Genomic DNA, 20,827 nt, shown 5'->3' on the forward strand with positions numbered 1-20,827 from the left:
AAATGTTTATATTTTGCAAGTGTTTGAAAAACAAATTCTCACAGAATTATCCTCCACTGTGCCGCTGCTTCATCGTCAGTGTGCATGAGTGCTGGAGTTTCCGTAAAGCATTTGAAAGCAGCACATCGCACAGAGACGGCGTCCGCCATCGGTAGCGCTGTTTCGTTGTCTGTCTGTCTGTCTGTGCGCGAGAGTGGAGAAACCGGAGAGAGAGAGAGAGACTCGACCAAGTCGCCGAGTGGAGGTGGAGTCTCGAGGTGGGGAGGGAGAAGAAAGGGGAGAGGAGGAAAACGGGGAAAGGCAGAAACAGCAAAACAGAGAGGACGGTGGATGATTTATGCTTTGAAAGTTGTATTACGGCAGGGTCAAAGAGTTCCGGCGAAGAGGAATACAACAAGATGATAACGCCATTCTTCCTGGAGAATTTCTGGGTAGGTGGTGCCTTTTTTTTGTTCACGGTGTTTACACCGGTGCTATTCCCTGTCCTCTTTACTATGTTCCCTCCCTATCATGTTCATGTCAGCGAGGAATTATGTGATCTCCACTTTCCAGAGGCACTCGCCTGATTAGCAGGCTTGTTTCTGTTAAAACGGCGCTGTCCAGTGCCACCGGAGTCACTGGCCAGCGTCTCCCCGAGCCTTGGTCGATTCTCCGGCGAGAATTATTATTTGCCACCCCGGGATTTGGGCCTCGGTAACCCCATCTAACTTGAAACCTCCAAGTATCCGCCCCCGGCTTCCGCTAATTGGCTGTCTCGGATTCGCTTGGAATGTTGATGGTCATTTCCATGAATGCGATTGGACGCTGCGTCTTTCACTCACAGGTCTCGGCCGTACGCGTCATTTTCTTCCGTAACAAAGTTTCAGTGAGAGACCAAAATGTTTAATGAGTTCGAGGAACAGCTTTTAAAAACACGAATTCACACTGTCACTGCCACAGAGCCCGAGTTAATGTTTTCATACAGCCAACGCTGTTGTACCTGTGTCGGTCTCATTCACGCCGTCCATGTTGTTAAGTGTTGTCTCAAGGCCATTTCCCCTGCGATACTCATTTGACGTGGCTATAAAGCAGGTTGAAAAAGTGAAAGTACACTTTATGTTTGCTTTCGGCCATCACGAACGTGTCTGCTACTTTTCTGTTGCACTTCAAGTCAATTAATGTTTTTAAAAGTAAAGTTTGTAATTAAGAGTCACTGCTCTAATCTATGGTCACATGGTGCACTAAGGAATATGTGTGTGTGTGTTTTTGTTAAAGAAAAAAAAATACTTTTTTCCACACATTTATATGTGCTGATATTTAAAAATATTAATATCCCATAACGTATGTGTGATATTTATTATTACGGTTGTTTTATAATGAGTTATACACCTGAGCTGCTGCTCATGTTGTAGTCTCTGACTGATCATCTCCACTTTGAGGCATTACTGACACAAACTAATTATTCTCCATTTTGATTCATTAGGGTTTCACACGGTCGCAACTAATAATAAGTATTGCATGACTCCACAGAGTAGATACGTAGCACTAATGCTAATAAATGTGTTATTTTTCTATGTTCACGTGTGTTTTCTTCTTGTAGAAATGTCTTGTAGAAATGTAAAAACACACATCATCCGTATGGAGTGTGTCACCTAGGAATAACCTCCATTCATAAAATCTGCTCTCTTCCCCAAGGTAGGATAATACAGCCCTGTGTAACTTGGTTACGGAATGAAAACTGCATTAAGCAAAGTGATTGAAGTAATTAGATAAGTGTCCTGCTGTCAACCTCCAAAGCCTTGTCTTTCAATGGGGACTTCATCATTATTGGAAAAGAGCAGAGCTAAGATGCCCCTGATTCTTCAATCTGCCCTTTGTGCCCTGCTGTGGCCCACAAGAGGATCCAGTGATGGCAAAGATCAGCTGTGTGTTTAACATGCAGGCCATGCACGCACACACTTGGCATTAAGTGATGCATTCAATTCCCTTTGACTACAAATCATCACCACAAGTAGACACTCTCACTTCATGCTGTCAGATTTGAAAAAGTTAGTCCACCTGTTTCGCTTTTGCAACGCTTGCAGGACTTAACACCTTCCACGCTGTTCTCACTGTGGAGACATTTTTCTTGGTTCTTTTCCTTGTCTGTAATCTTGGCTCACATCTCAGATGCGGACATCTCCCCTCAGCTGAATAAACAAGTTCTTGTGGCATTAGGAGCCAGATATATTATAGCCACGTTTCGCCATGTAAGCTCCAGCACCTGATTGGTCACTGGCTGCAACATTTCCGCTTGCTACATGGTCTCAAACTTCTCATTTCCCCTTTTTTTTTATGTGTGTTAAATGTGCATGGATGGGTTGGACATTCAAGTGAAAGCTTTCATAACAGCAGAGTGAGTGCACTGCGTGTTACTGTCCCCTCCTGCACTAAAGTGTCTGTCAGTGGACAAGTATGGCAACTTGTAGAAGATGCAGTGCTCTAATTTTGGAATCAACATGTATCTATGATAGTATGTTAGCCTACAGCCTCTCATGGGGAAATGAGTTGGCAGCATTGTAAGCAAACAGTGTTGATTCAGCCAATAGCCCCAGGATAGCCGTCTTCTCCTTTGTGTCTGTGTTGAGAGAGTGTGTGGTTTAAAAGGTTCTCACACAAGTCATTCTGTGCAAACTTAAGGCCACAATAACACAGCAAAACCTAAAGTAAGAATGAAGAAATGGACAGTGCTGACAGTTTTTCTCTTGCATAGATCAGCCATAATATTAAAATGTTGTTTTAATGTTGTGGTTGATGTATGTAAGTAAAATTAAACAACCACAGAAAATCTAGTTCATTGACATCTTCAACCACTGTGGTGAATCTCTATTTGATTATTTGAACTGCAGATGTAACACCATACTTTGATCCAGGCTTGAAACATTTGATGAAATTATGTTATTGCAATGTTTTGGACTGACATTGTGATTGCAATTTAAATGTTATTTTCAAATCAAGGTTCAGGGCAATATTAACAATTTTATGGGTTGAAATTTGCTGGGTCATTTCTACACGATCAAAAAAACTGCTGTATTGTAATGAGGATGAAAACTAAAGTTATTCATTTTTCCATCATGTATGTTTCTTTCTTTTAAATTGGCATACAACACAGAACACCTCAGCACCTCAGCCCCTGACCTGTCTTGGTACTGACCTGTCTTTGAACCAGCAAACCCTCTGATTATATGTCCAATTCTTCTCCACTTGGCCATGGGCCACAGCAATCTCAAATTAAATTGAAATTGTATGGGTAGATAATGAATTAGTCCCTGTGTCTGTACTGATGAGCCACAGCATTAAATCAGAACTGGTTTTAATGTTATCGCACGTTGTCGTTGTTGAAATTTATGAAATACTCAAGTGTTTGCAGTGCAGTCACGTTTTGAAATTCCAGCAAAGAGTAAAGGGGGCTGATGAAATCTGGTTGGTGTTAGATTTGCTTGAAGCAGAAATCCTGTCTCATGCTGGTTTGTTGTTGTTTATTTTCACTGCTTGAGTTCCAGCCTTGTAAGTTTGGTTTAGAGGTGGTGAAATGAGTCACACCCGCGTAAGCTGTCATATACTAACCAGTCCTGGGATTCTTCCTGTGAACTTGACACCACATCCTTGGGTGTAAATTGTGGTGAAGCTCTTGTACGTTTGTGTTTAGACCACAAACAAAGCCCAGCCTGTGTGTGTGTGTGTGTGCTTACCACACATGCTGCTGCATACGTATGTGTTGCTGTCCAACTGATGAGCTGGGACTACCCGGTGCACCGCTCCCAGAGCTCAGCAGTCACATGACCCAGACAGACACCCTGATGTCATGCTTCTGTCTGCTCACTCGGAGCTCCGGGGTCCACATCAGGCCAGTGCTTATAGTCTGCCTGGAATGAGGAGGGACTTGATAGGCTGCTTCTAAATTCCTCAGTCAGAGTGTGTGCTCTCTCGTCTACTGCCTTCACCTGGACATTTGTCATGTCAGCTAGCGCACGCTTCATCCTTTTCCAGCATGTTTTCCTGGTTTACTTGGTTGTCAGTAGAACTAGCAATTCTTTTCATAACCGATTACTCTTGTCGATTATTTTCTCGATTAATTATTTGGTTCGTAAAATATCAGAAAACCTTAAAAAATGTTGATCGGTGTTCGTCAAACCTGCAAATAATGATGTTCTAAAATGTCTTGTTTGGTCCACAAACCAAAATGATTAACTTTGAATGATTTCTTTGTTATCCAGAGTAAAGAAATGAAGAAAATACTCACATTAAAGAAGCTTAAACAATCAGAAATCTTGTTGTAATCATGAAAAAGCTTCAAACCAATTAATCAATTAATTCATTTAGTAATCGATTAATTGTTTCAGCTCTAGTTGTCAGTGGAAATTATAGACTTGAACTTTCTTTGTTGGTTTAATCATGACAGTTTTTTGTCTGTTATACTTGCCCATAGCAGCATTCATGCTAATGTTTGCCAATGCTAATGTAGCTTTTTTAACTTGTACAACACCTATTTTACTGACTGTTATGGCTGGGAAATAATTAAATAACAAGAGATATTCAAATATTTGTGTTTGGCATTTTCTGTCCATACACTACTTTTAATTTCAAAACTTCCTCAATTTGCACTCACCCTGCTGTTTTTCTTTTCTTATGAAACAAACGTTAACATGTTCTCTTTGAATACATGTGAGTTGTAAGACACAGTTGGAACAGTGTCACAAACTTCAGCTGTAAAATTGACCAATTTGGTTATATTCTGCATCACTTTGTATCTTAGTTGTTGAAAGCCTCTTTCTCTCCCATTAGCCATCAATAAGCTTTCTGGCGAAAAAGTGAAGAAAGTGGTGTCTGTAGCCTCTGCAATAAACATGGCTCATCATAACATTCAGGCTACATCTATTCTCCTACACGGCATTTTCAAATAACAACAATCTACATACAAATGTGATGTTTCCAGACTTGCAGACCCTCTGGAAGCACTATAGCCTTCATGAAGGGACTGCCACATTATTCTGCAGTAGTTTCAGCCTGATTCAACTAATAGGCACAGTAAACACTTGTCAGTATAGTCGTGACATTCAGGAAGGTTTTCAGGAAGTGACACAAACTTGGTTGTCTTTTGAGGGCAAAAACGGCACAATACTGATCTCACCGGGACTCTTCCCGTGTCATGGCTTGCATTACTGCCTGTCAGGCATTAAACACTGGACAGCGAAACTGGTATTGTGCTGTGAAAAAAAGGAGAGAGAGTGAATTTGTGTCCTCCTCTGCTCGGCAGATGTTACATGATAAACCGCAGCACTGTGGTCTTGTTTAACTGCCCGTTAAGGTGGCGCTTTAGATTAGGAGGTGTCGGCAATGTAGCAGCTTCAACTGCATTGATTTTACTTTGTAATTATGTTGTTTCTGTGGGTGTTGTGTGTGAGAACAGTTAAATATGTAGTTGGATAAGTTGTCTGGTTTGCATCCATCATTCATTTTATGATCTTTTGTTTTGCCAGGCAACATATAGCCCACTCCAAATTCAGAAGAAATACATTCTGATCACTCACATTAAAACAACCATGTTAATATTGTCAAGTTTATTTATTTATCACATGTCAAAACAACCACTGCTGCCCTAAGTGCTGTACATGCTTAAAATAGAATAAAAACACTACAGAAATGAAGAAACATCTATCAGGAAACTCATTTTCAGTGTGTAAAATGTGTCATTGCATGACAACAAAATACAACAAATAAAAAACTGCATATAATTGAATCAAAAGCACAAAAATGAGACTTCAGGAAACGGGTGACAAAATCAAGATTTAAAATAAACACAAAACAAAATAAAGATTAAAATCTTTTTCTATTTTTGTTTTGTTTCAGCCAGCCTACAAGGACTTGTATTTTGTCCAGTAGCATTTTTATTTTCTGTTATTATATACCACTGTATAACCTGGAGCTATAATTTATTGCTCTATATTAAATTCTGCATTTCATAGTGAAGCTGCTGCTTTTTTTTTTTTCCATCCAGATGCTCATGAGCAAGACTGCTCTTCCCGGCATAAACATTAGCGCTTGTTCAATTATGACGTGAGATCTCTGGCCCCCAGGCTGTTACCTAGATTTTTTTTTTCCCCCTCCAGCCTTAAGCACACAAACCTACTGAGTCTCCTGCAGTCTGTGTAGACTACAGGACATAGTGCAGTGTACCACAGCCAGAATTCATGAACTCTTGTTATTCAGCTCCAAACTGTGGATTAAAAACAAAGAGAACACTGACCAACTCTGGTGTGACTCCTCGCTGCCACCATTCATATCTGTAGACGGACAGCGATACCTAGCAACTAATTAACAGTTTTTTTGTTGACCAATGCTGTAAATTACATTATGTTGGGTGTGTTAAAGGTGAGGTCTTCACGTTCTCGGCCTCTGCTTTGCTGGGTGAAATTTTCTACAGCCGATTCTAGCATATTGTAGCCCTGTGCAAAGTCACAAAAAAAAACGCCCAGAGCTGTTTTCCTGTGTTTGTTTTTATTTTTCTTTGTATTCATCGACATCACATTCCACATGAGCACATTTGGTGCACAGAATGGACTTTCTTCCTGTGGCCGCTCAGCTCTGTTTGGAGCCGCGTGACTTTGATCGCTTCCCTGTTTTGTAGATTGATTGGCCAATCACCAGTGTTTCTCAGGCGTAGACCATAGTGGTATGGTCTGTGTCTCACCTTCCTGTCATCACAGTGGTTTTTGCATGTCTTGCTCTTTGTTGCAGGCAGGGAAATAGCTGAACGTGTTCTTTTATGAGCGGTTATCTTGCTATAGCAGGAAACACATCTCAGTGGTCTGCTCCGGTGAGCTGTGGACAAGAGAAGGATGCTTTTCTTTTCATGTCTATTTGCTCTGTAAACACGGTGCTGTTGGAGCTAGCTGTGATTTTCAGTTCGACACAAACTTCCTAACCTCTCATGTTTGAGACTGAACCCATAGACTGGCACTGCTGCTGTTGTTGCTTCTATACCAAACTGCTGACAGCAGATTGCCTCAGGAATAAGGAAGTATCTGTGACTAGTGTCTTGGGTTGCTTTAAAAGAATGTTGGCACACCGATAGAGAGAAGAATGTGGAGGAACCTTAAATGACAGGAGACATTATCATGTCAACCTGAAGTGAAACTATGAGCTTGCATATGTTGTCTTCATGATCAGACGGCCTGTGGGTAGAGGAAGTGCTTCAGTCCTCTTGGTAATGATTGGCAAAAATCAATCAATGACAATGAAAACCATTAATTCACTGGCTGCTACTGCATTATGCTTGGCAACAGCACAGTCGTGATGCTACGTCTGTAACCGATCTGTTCTCTCAGATAATCTGTCTCTTTGAAAAAACAGAAAAAGGTCAGTTCCAGAATAGAATAGTGGTTTGTATGTTTCCCCTCTCACTGACGCAGCAGCTTAATGAAAGATGAACGGCGCAAGTGATTCTTTTTCTCAGAAATGGCAAAATCAAAGCTGCAGTGTGAACCAAATTGCCTCAGATGTCAACTCTTCTGTCTGTGTAAACACATGCTTTGAAGACTATCACATTTTTATAAACCAATAGAGCTCTTATTAGTAACACTGATTCAATGGATGTCTTGTTAAGTCAATAAAAGACATGTATTATTAACTGATTTGGCTGCTTTGTTGACGTCTTTATCTTGTTTAGTCTGCGTTCTTATCACTCTTAGCATTTCATTTCAGTTTGTAATTATATAGGATATTGCCCGGCCTCAATCATCTATTATCTCGTCTGCTTAATCTTTCAGACTCACACTTATGGTCAATTTAAAGTGTCCAATAAACCTCACCCCAATCTGCTTGTTTTTGGACTGTGGGAGGACGATGGAGTACTCAGAGAAACACTCACACACAAAGAGAACATGCAAACTCCACACAGAAAAGAACTCGTCGAACCAGAATTCAAACAAAGAACCTTTTTTACTTTGGTTGCAAATTTAGTGCAATTTCCTCAACTGTTTGTTAAATGACTACATAAACCAAAGTTAGTTAATCGTTAATAATACATTATTGAAATACACAACTTTTTCTTGATTTAAATTTAAAATATTTCACATTAGCAGCACCTAATAAAAAAAAAATTTGGGTGTTGCTTGAAAAATTCATTCGTGTCGCCCTTTTGATTAGTCAGGCTGCTGAGAAACTATCTGATGACACAGTCTGTGGCGGGGAAATATGACCTGCTTTTGCCATTGATCATATTTTTTTATTAATTATTCACTATTGCCATTATTATATTTTTTTAATTCTGAAAATTATCAGTAGAAGTAGTAAGCATTGTGGTTGTAGCTGCACTGTCCTCTGCCCGAGTCACAGTGTTATGCCCCGGTGAAGTTGCAGCTCAAACGTTGCTCCCATTAGTCTCACTTCCATTTTGATTTGTTGTTATTATTATATTTAGAGCTGAAACGATTCATCGATTAATAATTGTCCAGATCACACAGAACTATGAGAGGTCAACAAGAGTAAAAACAGATCACCATCACGTGACAAGGGTTATCGTTATGTTGGGTTAAAGGTAAAGTCAAAGCTGTGCCAACTGCAAAAGAGGGGGCAGAACTACGAGTGGGCAGGACTATAACTTGGGGGCGTAGTTCAGCACCTTTCTCATTATGTCAGAGCTTTGGTCGATGTGCGCCCTCTGCTGGATTAAGTCACAACTACGTTGCGTATGAGGTGCAGAGAAATGACAAAAAGATAAAATAGTCGGTTAATTATTTTACTAATTCTTTAAATTCTTAACAGCAATGAATCAACTAACAGTTAATCATTAACACCCCTGCCTCTTACTGTGAGCCATCAGTGCTCTCAACAAAACTCTACTGCCTTTGTCACCGAACAAACACTGGATATTTAAGGCTGATACTTACAAGTTTATGACGTTTATGTTTGAAATGCATTGATACTGACATTTATTTACAATAAATCTTAAAACAGAATAGATTTCAATAGAGTAGATATAGATATTTGCCTTTTTTTGTTATGTATAATTCAACGTATGCTTTATTCGTTGCCTTGTTCATTTTTGCCACTTTGTCCTTTGTGATTATTAAACATTTTCTTAAACCAAAAAAAAAATTCTCTTTCACTTTAATTATTCAGAGGCACGTCTGCATTTTTAACGCATCGGTGCAACTGGACACTGTTAGCCAGTTGCATGGTTACAACAACACAGTCGGAGAATTGCCTGGCTGTCTCTTACATTATCAGCTCCAACCCGAGACCTGTCGATCACCATTTACAGCTTTTGTCAACATTTCATTATACTCTCACTCTCAACATGGCCAGGATAAGTATGGTTGACCAGAAGCTGCTGCAAATGCAGCTGGAAGCCATGCAGACGATGAGAACTCTGCTGCTAGAAAAAGGCTTCAGGGTAATAATCTGTGACCAGTACTGGTGTTTTGGCTTTGTTTGTTAGACTGCTGCTGACCAGTCTATTTGTTTTGTCTTTGAAATACAGGGGGAAAAAAATAATGGCTTCGACGTGCTCTACCATAACATGAAGCATGGCCAGATTTCCTCGAAGGAGCTGACAGACTTCATCAGAGAAAGGTAAGGCAGTTTGTCTTATTCTGAAAAAACAACCAGTTAATCTACAACAAACAACACATTAATCATTTACACATGATCATGGCTTGTGAATACATGTCTTTCTGATCTTGTGGTTTTCTTGGTATTTAGATTAACTTCCAAGTCGACGCTCGCAGCTCCAGTTCTTTTTTTAAAACCAACCAAATAGTTTGAAACATGTGGGTTTGTTCCAGTTTTTCACGGTCTTTCACCTTTATAGGTTTCTCTCATTTTATTTTTTTTAAATTAACTGATATCTGATTGTGTAGATTTCTGTGCATGTTCTTCGTTAATGGGGCATCAACCTTGGCCCACATTTAACTTGGCATTATATTATGTTACACACCCGTTAGCGTTAGTACCTGGTACCTGGTACTTTTTAACTGCTCTGGCGAGGTTCCAAGTGAGCTCAGCTGATACTAAATGTGACGCCCACAGACTGCTGGCCACTGATTGGCAGAGTGTTGGCACTGGAAGAGTCATGAGCGCGACGTCCGACACAGGAATCAAACCGAACAATGTCGAACTGTAGATCACTTAAAAAGACTTAAAAATCCTGAAAACATGCCTTAATCTCCAACATATAACAAGGAAATTTCTAAAATCTCAATATTTTACAGAAGAATCTGGTGTATCTAGTGACCGTACTGCTGCGAGCTGGCGATCAGCAAGCCGCATCGCAACCCCTTCCGCCGTATTTCAGTTCATTGACTGTTTATGAACGGAGTCTTCGCTCCTGGCATGCAGGAAGTACTGAACAATTCTGTGAACACATCTTTTTAATTAATAATTACTCTGACGATAGAGCCGAGCTGAGTCGTGCTAGAACTGTATCGTGGAAAAGCGCCATAAGAGGAATGTTTCTGGATTGATATTCAGTTGTGTTTATTCAAATGTGTTGGAGAGAGTCTAATTTCTAATGAACCAGGACTAATCAGGAGCTTTTAATTTACATTTTGGCAGATTAGCTTCTTTTGTTTATATTAATTATTAGCTTTTAAACCTGTGATGCGTATCTTTTAAATATAAACAAAGGTCCATAAGATTCAAAGCACTGTCCATGCATTGCTAGTTAAGCCACTCAGATCCATGACGTGCAGTTGTAAGTATCATTCAGTTGGACTACTGCCCGCATCCCAGTGTGGAGATTCAATTTATTGACTAAAAGTATGTCCCCCTGTTGAGGGCCTTAATGAATCTTTCTACCATCAATAACTATAAAAGGATTCAATTCTTAACAGAGCATAAACTGGGTCACCTTGTTAGTCCAGAAACAACCGTTTGCAAATGTCTTTTTGGAAGACTCGTATTGTTGTACTAAATTATCCTTTAGCTTTTAACTTTGCTCAAATATTAATTGTCTGTGCAGCAGTGCAGCTGTTTATACTACACAAATGAAGCAATCCATTATTGATAAATGAGAAGTAGAAGTAGAATTCATTGAATTGTATTATAATTGCTTATATTGTTTGGGGGTTATTATCTCTTTACTCTTTACCAGATACTTAGTTGATTTGGGTTTTTGAATTGCAAGATATTTCATGTTTCTCTGACGTTCCCCTTCAAAATGCTGCACTATGGCTCCCTCTGCTGGGAAGACAGGGCTATAGACTGTGTAAAATTATCCCCAAGATTGTGATATAAGAAAAAAATACAAAGCAAACATGCTTGTGCAATTTTTTTTGAAAGGTATTTCATTTGTGATTTGATTTCCAATATGGATTTGCATTTTAATATTTTATTCAATATTCACAGTGTAATAGATGTGATGAAACTATTACTATTAACTACGACAATTACTCGATTATTAATCGATTACGTCATCTATTTTTATAGTCCATTAATCGGTTTGACCCTAATCCAAGTTTCTCAGATGTTTCATGCTTCTTGTGAATATTTTCTGGTTTCTTTGCTCCGTATAACAAAGAAATCATTAAAACTGAATAATTTTGGTTTGTGAACAAAAACCAGACATTTGAGAACATTATGATTTCCAGGTTTGAGAAACACTACTCGAAGTTTTTCAACATTTTCCCACATTTTATGGACCAAACTATTACTCTATTCATTAATGAAATAATGGAAAGATTAATCGATTATGAAGATAATCGTTTGTTGCAGCTATAGATGAAATAACATCAACTTCTCAAGTTAACTCAAGGATATTTGCTGTTTCAAAGTAAATTTACTGAGTCACTTTTTTTATATATTTGCTTCTGTTTCGCAGTCAAAAATAGAAGAATTACATTGCATCCTATGTGAATTAGTAACTGCATTGTCTCAAATTGTGATTTTGATTTAAAAAAATAATGAACTGCTCAACCCTGACTTCCAGCTGCAACACACTAGGTACTTCATACTCCTCATACTGTTCTAGCAATTAGTACACAGAAAAACCAACATACTTAACTTTTATAGTTATAGTAAATAATACAATTTGTGTGTCACAGTCGGTTTAATTTCACACAGACACAAAGAAATACTTTTCATAAGATTTAATACTTATTTCTTGTTTTCCAACATCTTTCCAGAGCTGTCTCAGCACCATTTAGTTCACATTTTCCAGCTGTGCGCAGCCATGCTGTTTCTTTTGTTCATCGCCTCGTTGGAGAACAGTGTCTTGCAACACACTTGAAATATTTGCCTTATTTTGCAAAATATTGTGATTGCAAACAGGCACCGAACTCAAAACCTGCTCGGAATTACTTTGTAGTGTGGATTTTGAGACAAATCACTTGTTTCAAACAACAGTTTCAAAGGTCAAGAATTAAACACCAAGACCATTTGTGTTCAACATTTTGATCAACGTTGCTTTGATCGCAGATGGCCGTATTCTTGTGGTCTATTCATCTCAATCACATGTGTGCTCAAAACCCTTGAGATGAGAGTAAATATTATGTGGCCTCACTTACTATCAGGGAAAAAAGAGCCTGTATAAATGTGAGTTTTAAAAGTCGGTATGATTAATGTTTTCGTGCAGAATTATGTCCTTTTTAAAAATGCTGTTTTAAAGTATCAACACTGTGTTTTAATAGTTCTGGCAGTATTTACATTGTGGTGAAGCATAAAAATGAAATGACCACTTTGGCCTCACACAAAGATGTAGAAGTGGATTAGTCACCTAATTCTAGCTTGTCCTGTCTGTGCAGTTGTGCTGCTGTGTACGAGTGTACTTGTTCTTTCATGGGATGTTTGTGTGTGTACCTGTGGATACATGTGCACTTTGTCTGTCCCTTTTCCCCCCTGGCTGACCTTGTTTCTGTGACATGACTGCAGAGAGACAGAGAGGCTGGCGAAGTGAGACATCCATAATTCAAGCTCTCACTATAACTCTCCCGCAGTTACTTTTGGCTCATTTTATTCTGGAGGAATAAAAAGGGAAATTGAAAGAAGCAGGGTTTCTAATAGTTTGTCAGCTTTATTCTGAGGTTTTTGAATGAATTACAAACAAACCAAACCTTTGTTTGCCTGGACACAATGTGCATGTGGTCAAATATATACAAGTTGTGAGCTCTAAGCGGCTGATTTTGGCTGTGATCTGCAGTTGTCAGTTGATTTTAGCCATTACCAAGTTACAAATACTAAAGAAAAACTTTGTCAGGCCAACAATACATTACCTTTTTCTTTGGGTAGAGCCTGCTGTCTTGGCATTATTGACTTCCAAGATTGATTTTCCTTTCATTGCAAATGTTTTTTGATCATTTTTTGATTAGATAATTAAATCCTTGGTATGTGTGTTGTGTATTTGCTCTGTCCTAGGAGTACCATTGAAGAGGCCTATGCCAGGTCAATGACCAAACTTGCGAAGTCAGCTGGCAACTTCTCTCAGCTTGGGTGAGTGGACACGGCGTTACAGCTTTTTGAGCAAGCGTGAAAAAATAATGTTTGGATGTGTTGCCATAACGTGCCCTCTGACGTGTCATCATCCTTTATCCCAGGACGTTTGCTCCAATGTGGGACGTGTTCAAGAGCTCGACGGAGAAGCTGGCCAGCTGTCACATGGAGCTCGTGAGGAAACTACAGGAGCTTATAAAAGAGGTCCAGAAGTATGTGGAAGAGCAGGCCAAAGCACACAAAAAGGTAGGGAAATGGAGAATTTATTTTTATTTTACAAATGATTGTGACAGTCATAATGTAGACAAAGTCTAGGATCTTTTTTAGACTACATCATCAGCTCATGTCTCATGCATGAAGCCACAGAGCTTGGCGTGAGTGGAGTTGTGTTTGTGCTCACAGTTTCTCTCCGTCACATCCCTGCACTCCCTGCTCCTCTCTGTTTTGTTTTTCTGTGGTAACTCACAGACAGAATGCACATTACAGTTAAAATACCAAACACAGACAAATGCCCTAAAAATAAATAAACCTGCCTACCTTGGACATAGCCTATGTGCCAGTTTACACAAATTTAACAGTTTGGTTTTTGGCTTGTATCAGCGATGTGCATGACTGTAGAGATGAGCAACAAGGTGGTAAAACCGGACTGTGCGGTCACTTTAATTGTAAGTCATTAGTCATCCGTTTCTTTTTTTATGTCCTATAACTGTATAATGCAGAGCTGTAAAAATAGAACAATTGCAGAGTTGTATTTATTTTAGCTTTAATCGCTTCCCTCTGTTTTCTGTCACATGCTGGAGAGGGGGAACTGAGTAATAAAGGAACAATCAAGTCTTTTTCCCAAAGTCACATCACAAACAAGGGTATTCAAGGACAACAGTTGATTGTGTATTATCCTAAGGTGCAACAAAAGTGCAATGGTTGACACTTGCCTGTGGGTAGCCGAGTAACTGTATCATACATTTGCATGTTGCTAGACAAAAGAAGAGGTGGCGTCCACGCTGGAGGCCGTCCAGAACATCCAGACCACATCTCAGGCTCTGCAGAAGTCCAAGGAGATCTACAATACCAAAACAGTGGAGCAGGAGCGGCTCCGCAAAGAAGGGGCCACCCAGAGAGACGTGGACAAGGTGGGAGGTCACACTCACACATACACACACATGTAATCATGGTATGCTAATAAGGCATGATGAAGTGCCTCAACACTCCAGTCTATACAGAAACTTTAACCCCAGGAGGTCTCCTTCCTTCACGTGTTCAGAGGAGTTCAGTTTCCTCACTGATTCGTCATTTGATCTTGGAAAACAGGGGCCCTTTGTCTACAGTATATAATCTTATAGCCATTTATCTGTCTGTTTATACTTTGCAGGCTGGAGTGAAAGCCAAAAAAGCCACAGAGACCTACAAAGCATATGTGGAGAAATATGCCACAGCGAAGTCCGACTTTGAACAGAAGATGGCCGAAACAGCACAGGTATCATGATAATTGAATTTCCCTGTGTTGCATGCATGTGTTGATCTAAAACCCAGTATGCGCTCATGAATTCTGGCCATTGTCTGTCTCTCTCGGTATGCAACACTCTGTGTTGTGTAATGTGTCACTCTCATGTGTGAGTGTGTGTGTTCCACGTTTTGTGCCCTGTATCATCTCCAGATTGTGTTTTTTCCTCCGCACCGGAGTCATTGTGGAAAGCCCTGATTGGATCCATCTGAGCAACCGATGAGATAAACTCAGAATTAAAATCAGATGAGATTCAGCCCGTATATCCTGCTGCACCGCCACAGCAGCTCCACCACCAGAAGTGGTCTCGGTCACCCCCAACCTCCCCCCTTCCCCCCTTTTGCCCCCACCCAAAGAGAAAGTGGTGTTGCAGCTTTGGTTCCCTGGCATCACAGTCGACGGCTCATTTCAAACTCGGCACATGTGGACATGAGTTATAAACACTGACCGCATGTGCTCTCTGACATCACTGGGGCTCCTTTGTGTGTGTGTGTGTGTGTGTGTGTGTGTGTACTCTTTGTCTTGAGTGTGTCTGTGTGTGAGTGCATGCTGGCTCTGATTGTAGTAAATGACATAGTACAGTCTTTTTGTGTGAGTGTGTGTGAGTGGCTCTTCATCTGTGTGTGTGTTTGTGGTAAGTGACTTGTCTTCTCCCTTTACCGTTTCTGATTATTTACACTCATCATCATCAGTGTTTCAGCCCACAAGCCCAGAGTTGGAGTCACATTTGAACACTCCTATAGGATTTCAGGTTGTGATGACACATTACTACAGCTTATTACTGATGATCTTGATGTCTGTGAGGACCATAGACCTCACACACGGGCTCGTGGGAAGTGGAGGAGGCAAAATATGGAAGTGAAGTTTCACAGGCTGCATTTTTATGCTGCTAAATGCATGAGAGTCTTCTTACATCGCTGCACCTTAAAGCTGCTGCAAGTGATGTAATCTTTTGGCCTGTGTGTTGGTGCATTAGCATTCCTCTCTCTCCTAACTACATCACCTGATGAACAAGTTTGGCGAAGGGTGGGTGCAGTTATTCACAAACGGCCATTACCACCCAGACATGATGTCATCTCTGCTAGCACATTGCACACAAGGGCTTCAAAGGTTGTTGCAGTGCTCGGTCACGCACCTCAGTTTTTTTCTCTTCCTGTTTATCCACAGACGAGTTTCTTTGTACGCCACCTAGCCGTCAGGAGCGTATTGCGTGCCAACCACAAATCTGTGGCTGCTTGTAGGACACGCGCTGTCTACAGAGGTGTTGCACCATGATGCCTCACGAGCATAGACGAACATATCTGTGAGGAGTTTTGGCTCTTGATTAGGAAAAGTGCTGTGAATAATTTGAGTTTTTTTGATTTTTTAAGGAGGGATACTCACGTCACTGAACCAAACCCTCTAGATCAATGATAGCTCTCAGAATATAGAGCTATTTCAGTACCGGACTTAATTAAGTCATTTTTCACTGCTTGCTCATGCTATACCTTTATGTATTTAACTACAACTTGCAGATTTTTATAAATTATGAAACAGGTAATTGGTTCTAATCTCATGGCTGATCGATGAATTCTCACCCTGTGTTACAGAAATTCCAAGACATTGAAGAAAGCCACGTTCTCCACATGAAGGAGATCATTAGGTCATACTCGCAGTCAGTCGACGAAACACACATTCAAATAGGAGAGGTGAGTGCATGCACACACACACACACACACACACACACATACTGTAACATTCCTGTGGGTGGAGTAGGTGTCTTGTTGACCTTGGTCTAAACTCACTTTGTTCACTGTGTGTCACATCAATTAGTGTCCTCTTTGATCTTGCCAATCATTTCATTAAGAAGCAGGAAATTACCCCTTTAGTCTCTTGTGCCGAGAAATTAAAAATTGATCAAAACTCCCCCTCGGCCTGACTAAAACACCCCCACAAGTCTAAACACTCTAAACCAAGTGCTGCATCTGATGGTGAAATGTTCTGAACGGGTCTGTTTCTCTCTGACGGGAGTGTGTTTATGCTTTAGAAAATGGCTGATCAACTTCGATTGATTCAATTGAACGCTTCCAAACATCATCCACTGCTATGTTATTCAGAATGTAAAGTGAAACAGATTTATTTTCATTTATTTATTCAGCAATCACACTTGCCCGTGCCACATAGAATAACTCCAGACCAACTCCCGCTGCTCTTGTCTGTATTGACTGTAAAGCTCGTGCTGTAGTTCCTTTACTGCCCGTAGAGGGCGACGCAGCTCCACCGCGAGAGTGTCTGAGTCTCACCCCTCAGCTCGTGTGACAAGTTGGGAAGAATGCAGAGTGACAGGCTTCTGCAGGTTATCCAGTCTCATAGCTCCAGCTCCTGCAGTACTGCTGCCAAACCAAATTAAATTACTGCTTTGAAACAAGTGGTCAGTTTGTCCAAACCAGATTATCAAAGTGAGTCTAAGGAATAGTGATTTGGTGATAAGTGCTCTTAAAACTTTGCGGAGGCAGGAATGAGAGAGAGACAGAGAAGGATGGGATCAGTCTTAAATCTCCAACATTGTGCAGAGCCCATGTGCATTCTTGCAGCATAAGCACCCAGACCCAGCCATACATGTGCATATTGTTATTTAAAATATCAAATATGAAGGCTGTTTCAATTAGGTATGCGTACACATATACATCATCACCACAAACAGACGATGTATGGATTCTTTCAGACATAGTTCAAGATGCACAAAGATTTTTTTGCAGATTTATTTCACATTCATATTTTGAATAGATTCAGTGAAAGGCGGCAGCAACATAGTCATATATAGACTATAATAAAAAAATTCAAAGGTAAAAAGTTGTTTGAAATGCCCCAACTAATCTTACAGTTACATGTACACAAATTCCTGTTCCACCTTCTTTGTGGATACACAAACAAACGAATGGGTGACAAAAATGCATAGAAATTGCTAAGAAAGCTATTTCCTTCTACCAGGGACCTGTATGAAATCAGCCACTGTTGTGCGATTAACTTAGCAATGAACATACTGTTCACATGAGAATGAGTGTCGCATCGGAGTGATAAAAGGTTGTGTTTTTATTACATCACAGATCTACTTTTGCATTGTATTATTATTATTAAATTAAATAATCACATGTGAGTCGACTCCCATCCTGTTCACTAAATACCATCAATCAGTGAAAAGTATTATTTATTACTTATTATATTGTAGAGCTGAAACAATTAATCGATGAATCGATTATTAAATTAATCGACAACTTTTTTGATAATCGATTAATCGGTTCCATGCTTTTTTCATGATTAAAACAGGATTTCCGATTGTTTAAGCTTTTTAAATGGGAGTATTTTCTTCATTTATTTCATTAATTCATTAAAAGTTAATCATCTTGGTTTGTGGACAAAACAAGACATTTGAGAACATCATCATATCCAGGTCTGACGAACACCACCACTCAACATTTTTTTAGGTTTTCTGATATGTTATGGACCAAACGATTAATCGAGAAAATAATCGACAGATTAATTGATAATGAAAACAATCGTTAGTTGCAGCTGTTGCTATTATATTGTACTTGGTAGTATTGCTTGGTGGAATGCTGGAGGGGATCATGTCCTCGTCTCTAGACTAATGATGTCTGCTGGACGTTTGCAGTGCCTCCCAACAGATTTGCACATCTGGGCTTGATGGCAAGAATCTCTCAGTGCCTCATATGTGTCAGTTTATCACATGAGACGTGATTGCAGGGGTGTTCAGTGAGCAACACTGAAGCAGAGGCTACCTGTGTGTGAAAATGTGTCACTGAAATCAAGAAGTAACTAAGAGGGCGTTTTCAGACTCTGAGGCTCATCCTGTTACAGCTCAGTGGGCATGAAGGATAATCAGGTTAGAATGAAAGCGGATGAGACGGGGCAAACGCCAGTCTTAAGAGAGGAAATACCAGATAAAGTTATTTAAGTTAAGTGCAGAGTGTTTCCCTGCGCAGAGAGCTTTAAAAGTGCACTTAAGTCTGCCAGTGTGCGTGCTGTGTTTGTTTTCTTTAAACGAACATTTGTGTGAGAGTAACGATCCCTTAAAGGCAGATGCGTGTTTCAAGCATGTGGGCGAGAGCAGGATGAGCTCTTTTTCCTCTCCCTGTCTTTCTTTGGGTGAGTGGGCGTGTGTGTGAATGTGTGGTGAGCAGGGCACGCAGGTTGATGACTTCATTGCCCCCCCCATCATGGCAGCAGCACCTGACATATCGCGTGTCCTCCCCCCACACACACACACACAACATCCTCTCCTGCCAGGGCACAGAAGGCTAATGCACTCCACCCCGCTATAGGGGCCCGGGGGGCAGACACACACATATGTGTGTGTGTGTGTTTGTTTGATAGCAGGAGCCACTCTGTGCTTACAGTATCACGCACATCTAAATGGTTTGGTGAGACGGCACAGTCAGCTGCTGCTCTTTATCCACGTGCCTACACATCGCTTCCTCTTCCCCCTCAGTAAACACACAAGCACACATGCACCTCCAAAACAAACAAGCAAACAGACACTATCCTTCCTCTGATAGTTCCCCAAAGGGCAGAACTCGGCACCAGCGATGATTTAACATGACACAATGGAATGACGATGAGCTAAAGTATGTCTCCACAGGCCAAATACCAAATAAATGTTGTTGAGATTAACTCAAGTCAAAGCAGTGCAATGTGTCTCCAGTCCTGTGTATCACAAGTCGCACCAAACAAGTGACACTAATCCTTTGTTTTTCTTCATGCTTGGACATTTTTTGTATGTTATGACATAGTCTTTACACAGTGTTTCACATCAGAATGGTCTGACTGCAGCCATTGTCATTCCGCTGAGGTGAACATAAACACTGTGGCTTTTTTGCTTTTTCTTCAAACCTATCACAGTCGTCTCGGGCAGAGCTGTGATGATGCAGCGATGATGCTGTTGCAAAAACATGTGCACGTGTGGGGGGGGTGATCACCAATCATTGAAAATGTTTGAAAAGACACAGATTGCAATTTCCTAGTCTACAAAAAATGCAATTTTTTAGTGTGAAGACTGCAGTGCAGCACAAATTAAATTTAAAATTAGCTACAGGACAATACATATGGCTTCCTAAACTGCCTTTCTCTCACAGATCAACATTTTAAATATTAACGTCAGTTAATAGTATCATCAGTGTAGTGTAGAATAAAAAAAAGTCCTGACAAGATGAAAGTTGGTTGAAAAATTGAGATAAAAGCGACATAATTAATGTGGTGTTTTACATTATTATGATAATAATAATAAGCATAAGCAAAGTATTATATTGTATGGCGTTCACAAGAGCCACTAGATTTAATATATTTTCTTGGAAATTCTTAAAAACGTAAAAACATCAGCATCATGAGATGTGGTGTGGCGTGGAAAAGCTCAGTGAGAAATAATGTCTGTGTGATGCTTCGGATTTTCAAGTAAATGGAATGGAAATGTCTCATTCTTCAGGCATGTTCAGGGCACTGGAAAAACACACTGCAATATTTATTGAGTGTTGTTCCTTCTTTACTGCTGAAGTTCGACATGGTGCCTGCACACGGCAGACTTTAGGGGCCCAAGGCATAAAGGACCCACGGGCCCTAAACCAAAACTAACGGCAGTGGACCTAGTCCAGTGTGATGACACACACTGGACCTTTGGCTCAACACTGAAAGGAGCTAAAAATGGGCTGCGGTTGAACTTGTTTTCCCATGTTCCATCTCATGTTTGAGGTAACAGTCAGTAAATGTTATTTCTTCTTTTTGTGACTTCACAGCTGCACAGGGAATTTGTGAGGAACATTGAGAACACCTCCGTGGAGAGCTTAATACACAAACTGGCTGAGAGCAAAGGAACGGGCAAGGAAAGACCAG

The 20,827-nt window shown here is 40.3% G+C and overlaps 1 protein-coding gene across 9 annotated transcripts in view; it reads left to right on the forward strand.

The window, feature by feature from the left end:
- Positions 1 to 225: 225 nt before the first annotated feature.
- fcho2 (FCH and mu domain containing endocytic adaptor 2) overlaps positions 226 to 20,827 on the forward strand; it is a 41,241-nt gene continuing 20,639 nt past the window's right edge. For 3 of the 9 annotated variants that reach the window (XM_044012069.1, XM_044012071.1, XM_044012070.1), the window contains exons 1-8: positions 248 to 431; positions 9,503 to 9,594; positions 13,372 to 13,446; positions 13,551 to 13,692; positions 14,424 to 14,576; positions 14,816 to 14,920; positions 16,537 to 16,635; positions 20,731 to 20,827. In XM_044012069.1, coding sequence (XP_043868004.1) covers positions 399 to 431; positions 9,503 to 9,594; positions 13,372 to 13,446; positions 13,551 to 13,692; positions 14,424 to 14,576; positions 14,816 to 14,920; positions 16,537 to 16,635; positions 20,731 to 20,827 — 796 coding nt within the window. In that variant the 5' untranslated portion in view covers positions 248 to 398. Of the gene's footprint in view, positions 432 to 9,502; positions 9,595 to 13,371; positions 13,447 to 13,550; positions 13,693 to 14,423; positions 14,577 to 14,815; positions 14,921 to 16,536; positions 16,636 to 20,730 lie in introns of all 9 variants that reach the window. The other 6 variants (XM_044012068.1, XM_044012065.1, XM_044012072.1 and 3 more) reach the window with 5 other exon arrangements.

This window comes from Solea senegalensis, linkage group LG21 (genome assembly GCF_019176455.1).
Source record: "Solea senegalensis isolate Sse05_10M linkage group LG21, IFAPA_SoseM_1, whole genome shotgun sequence".
NCBI lineage: Eukaryota > Metazoa > Chordata > Actinopteri > Pleuronectiformes > Soleidae > Solea > Solea senegalensis.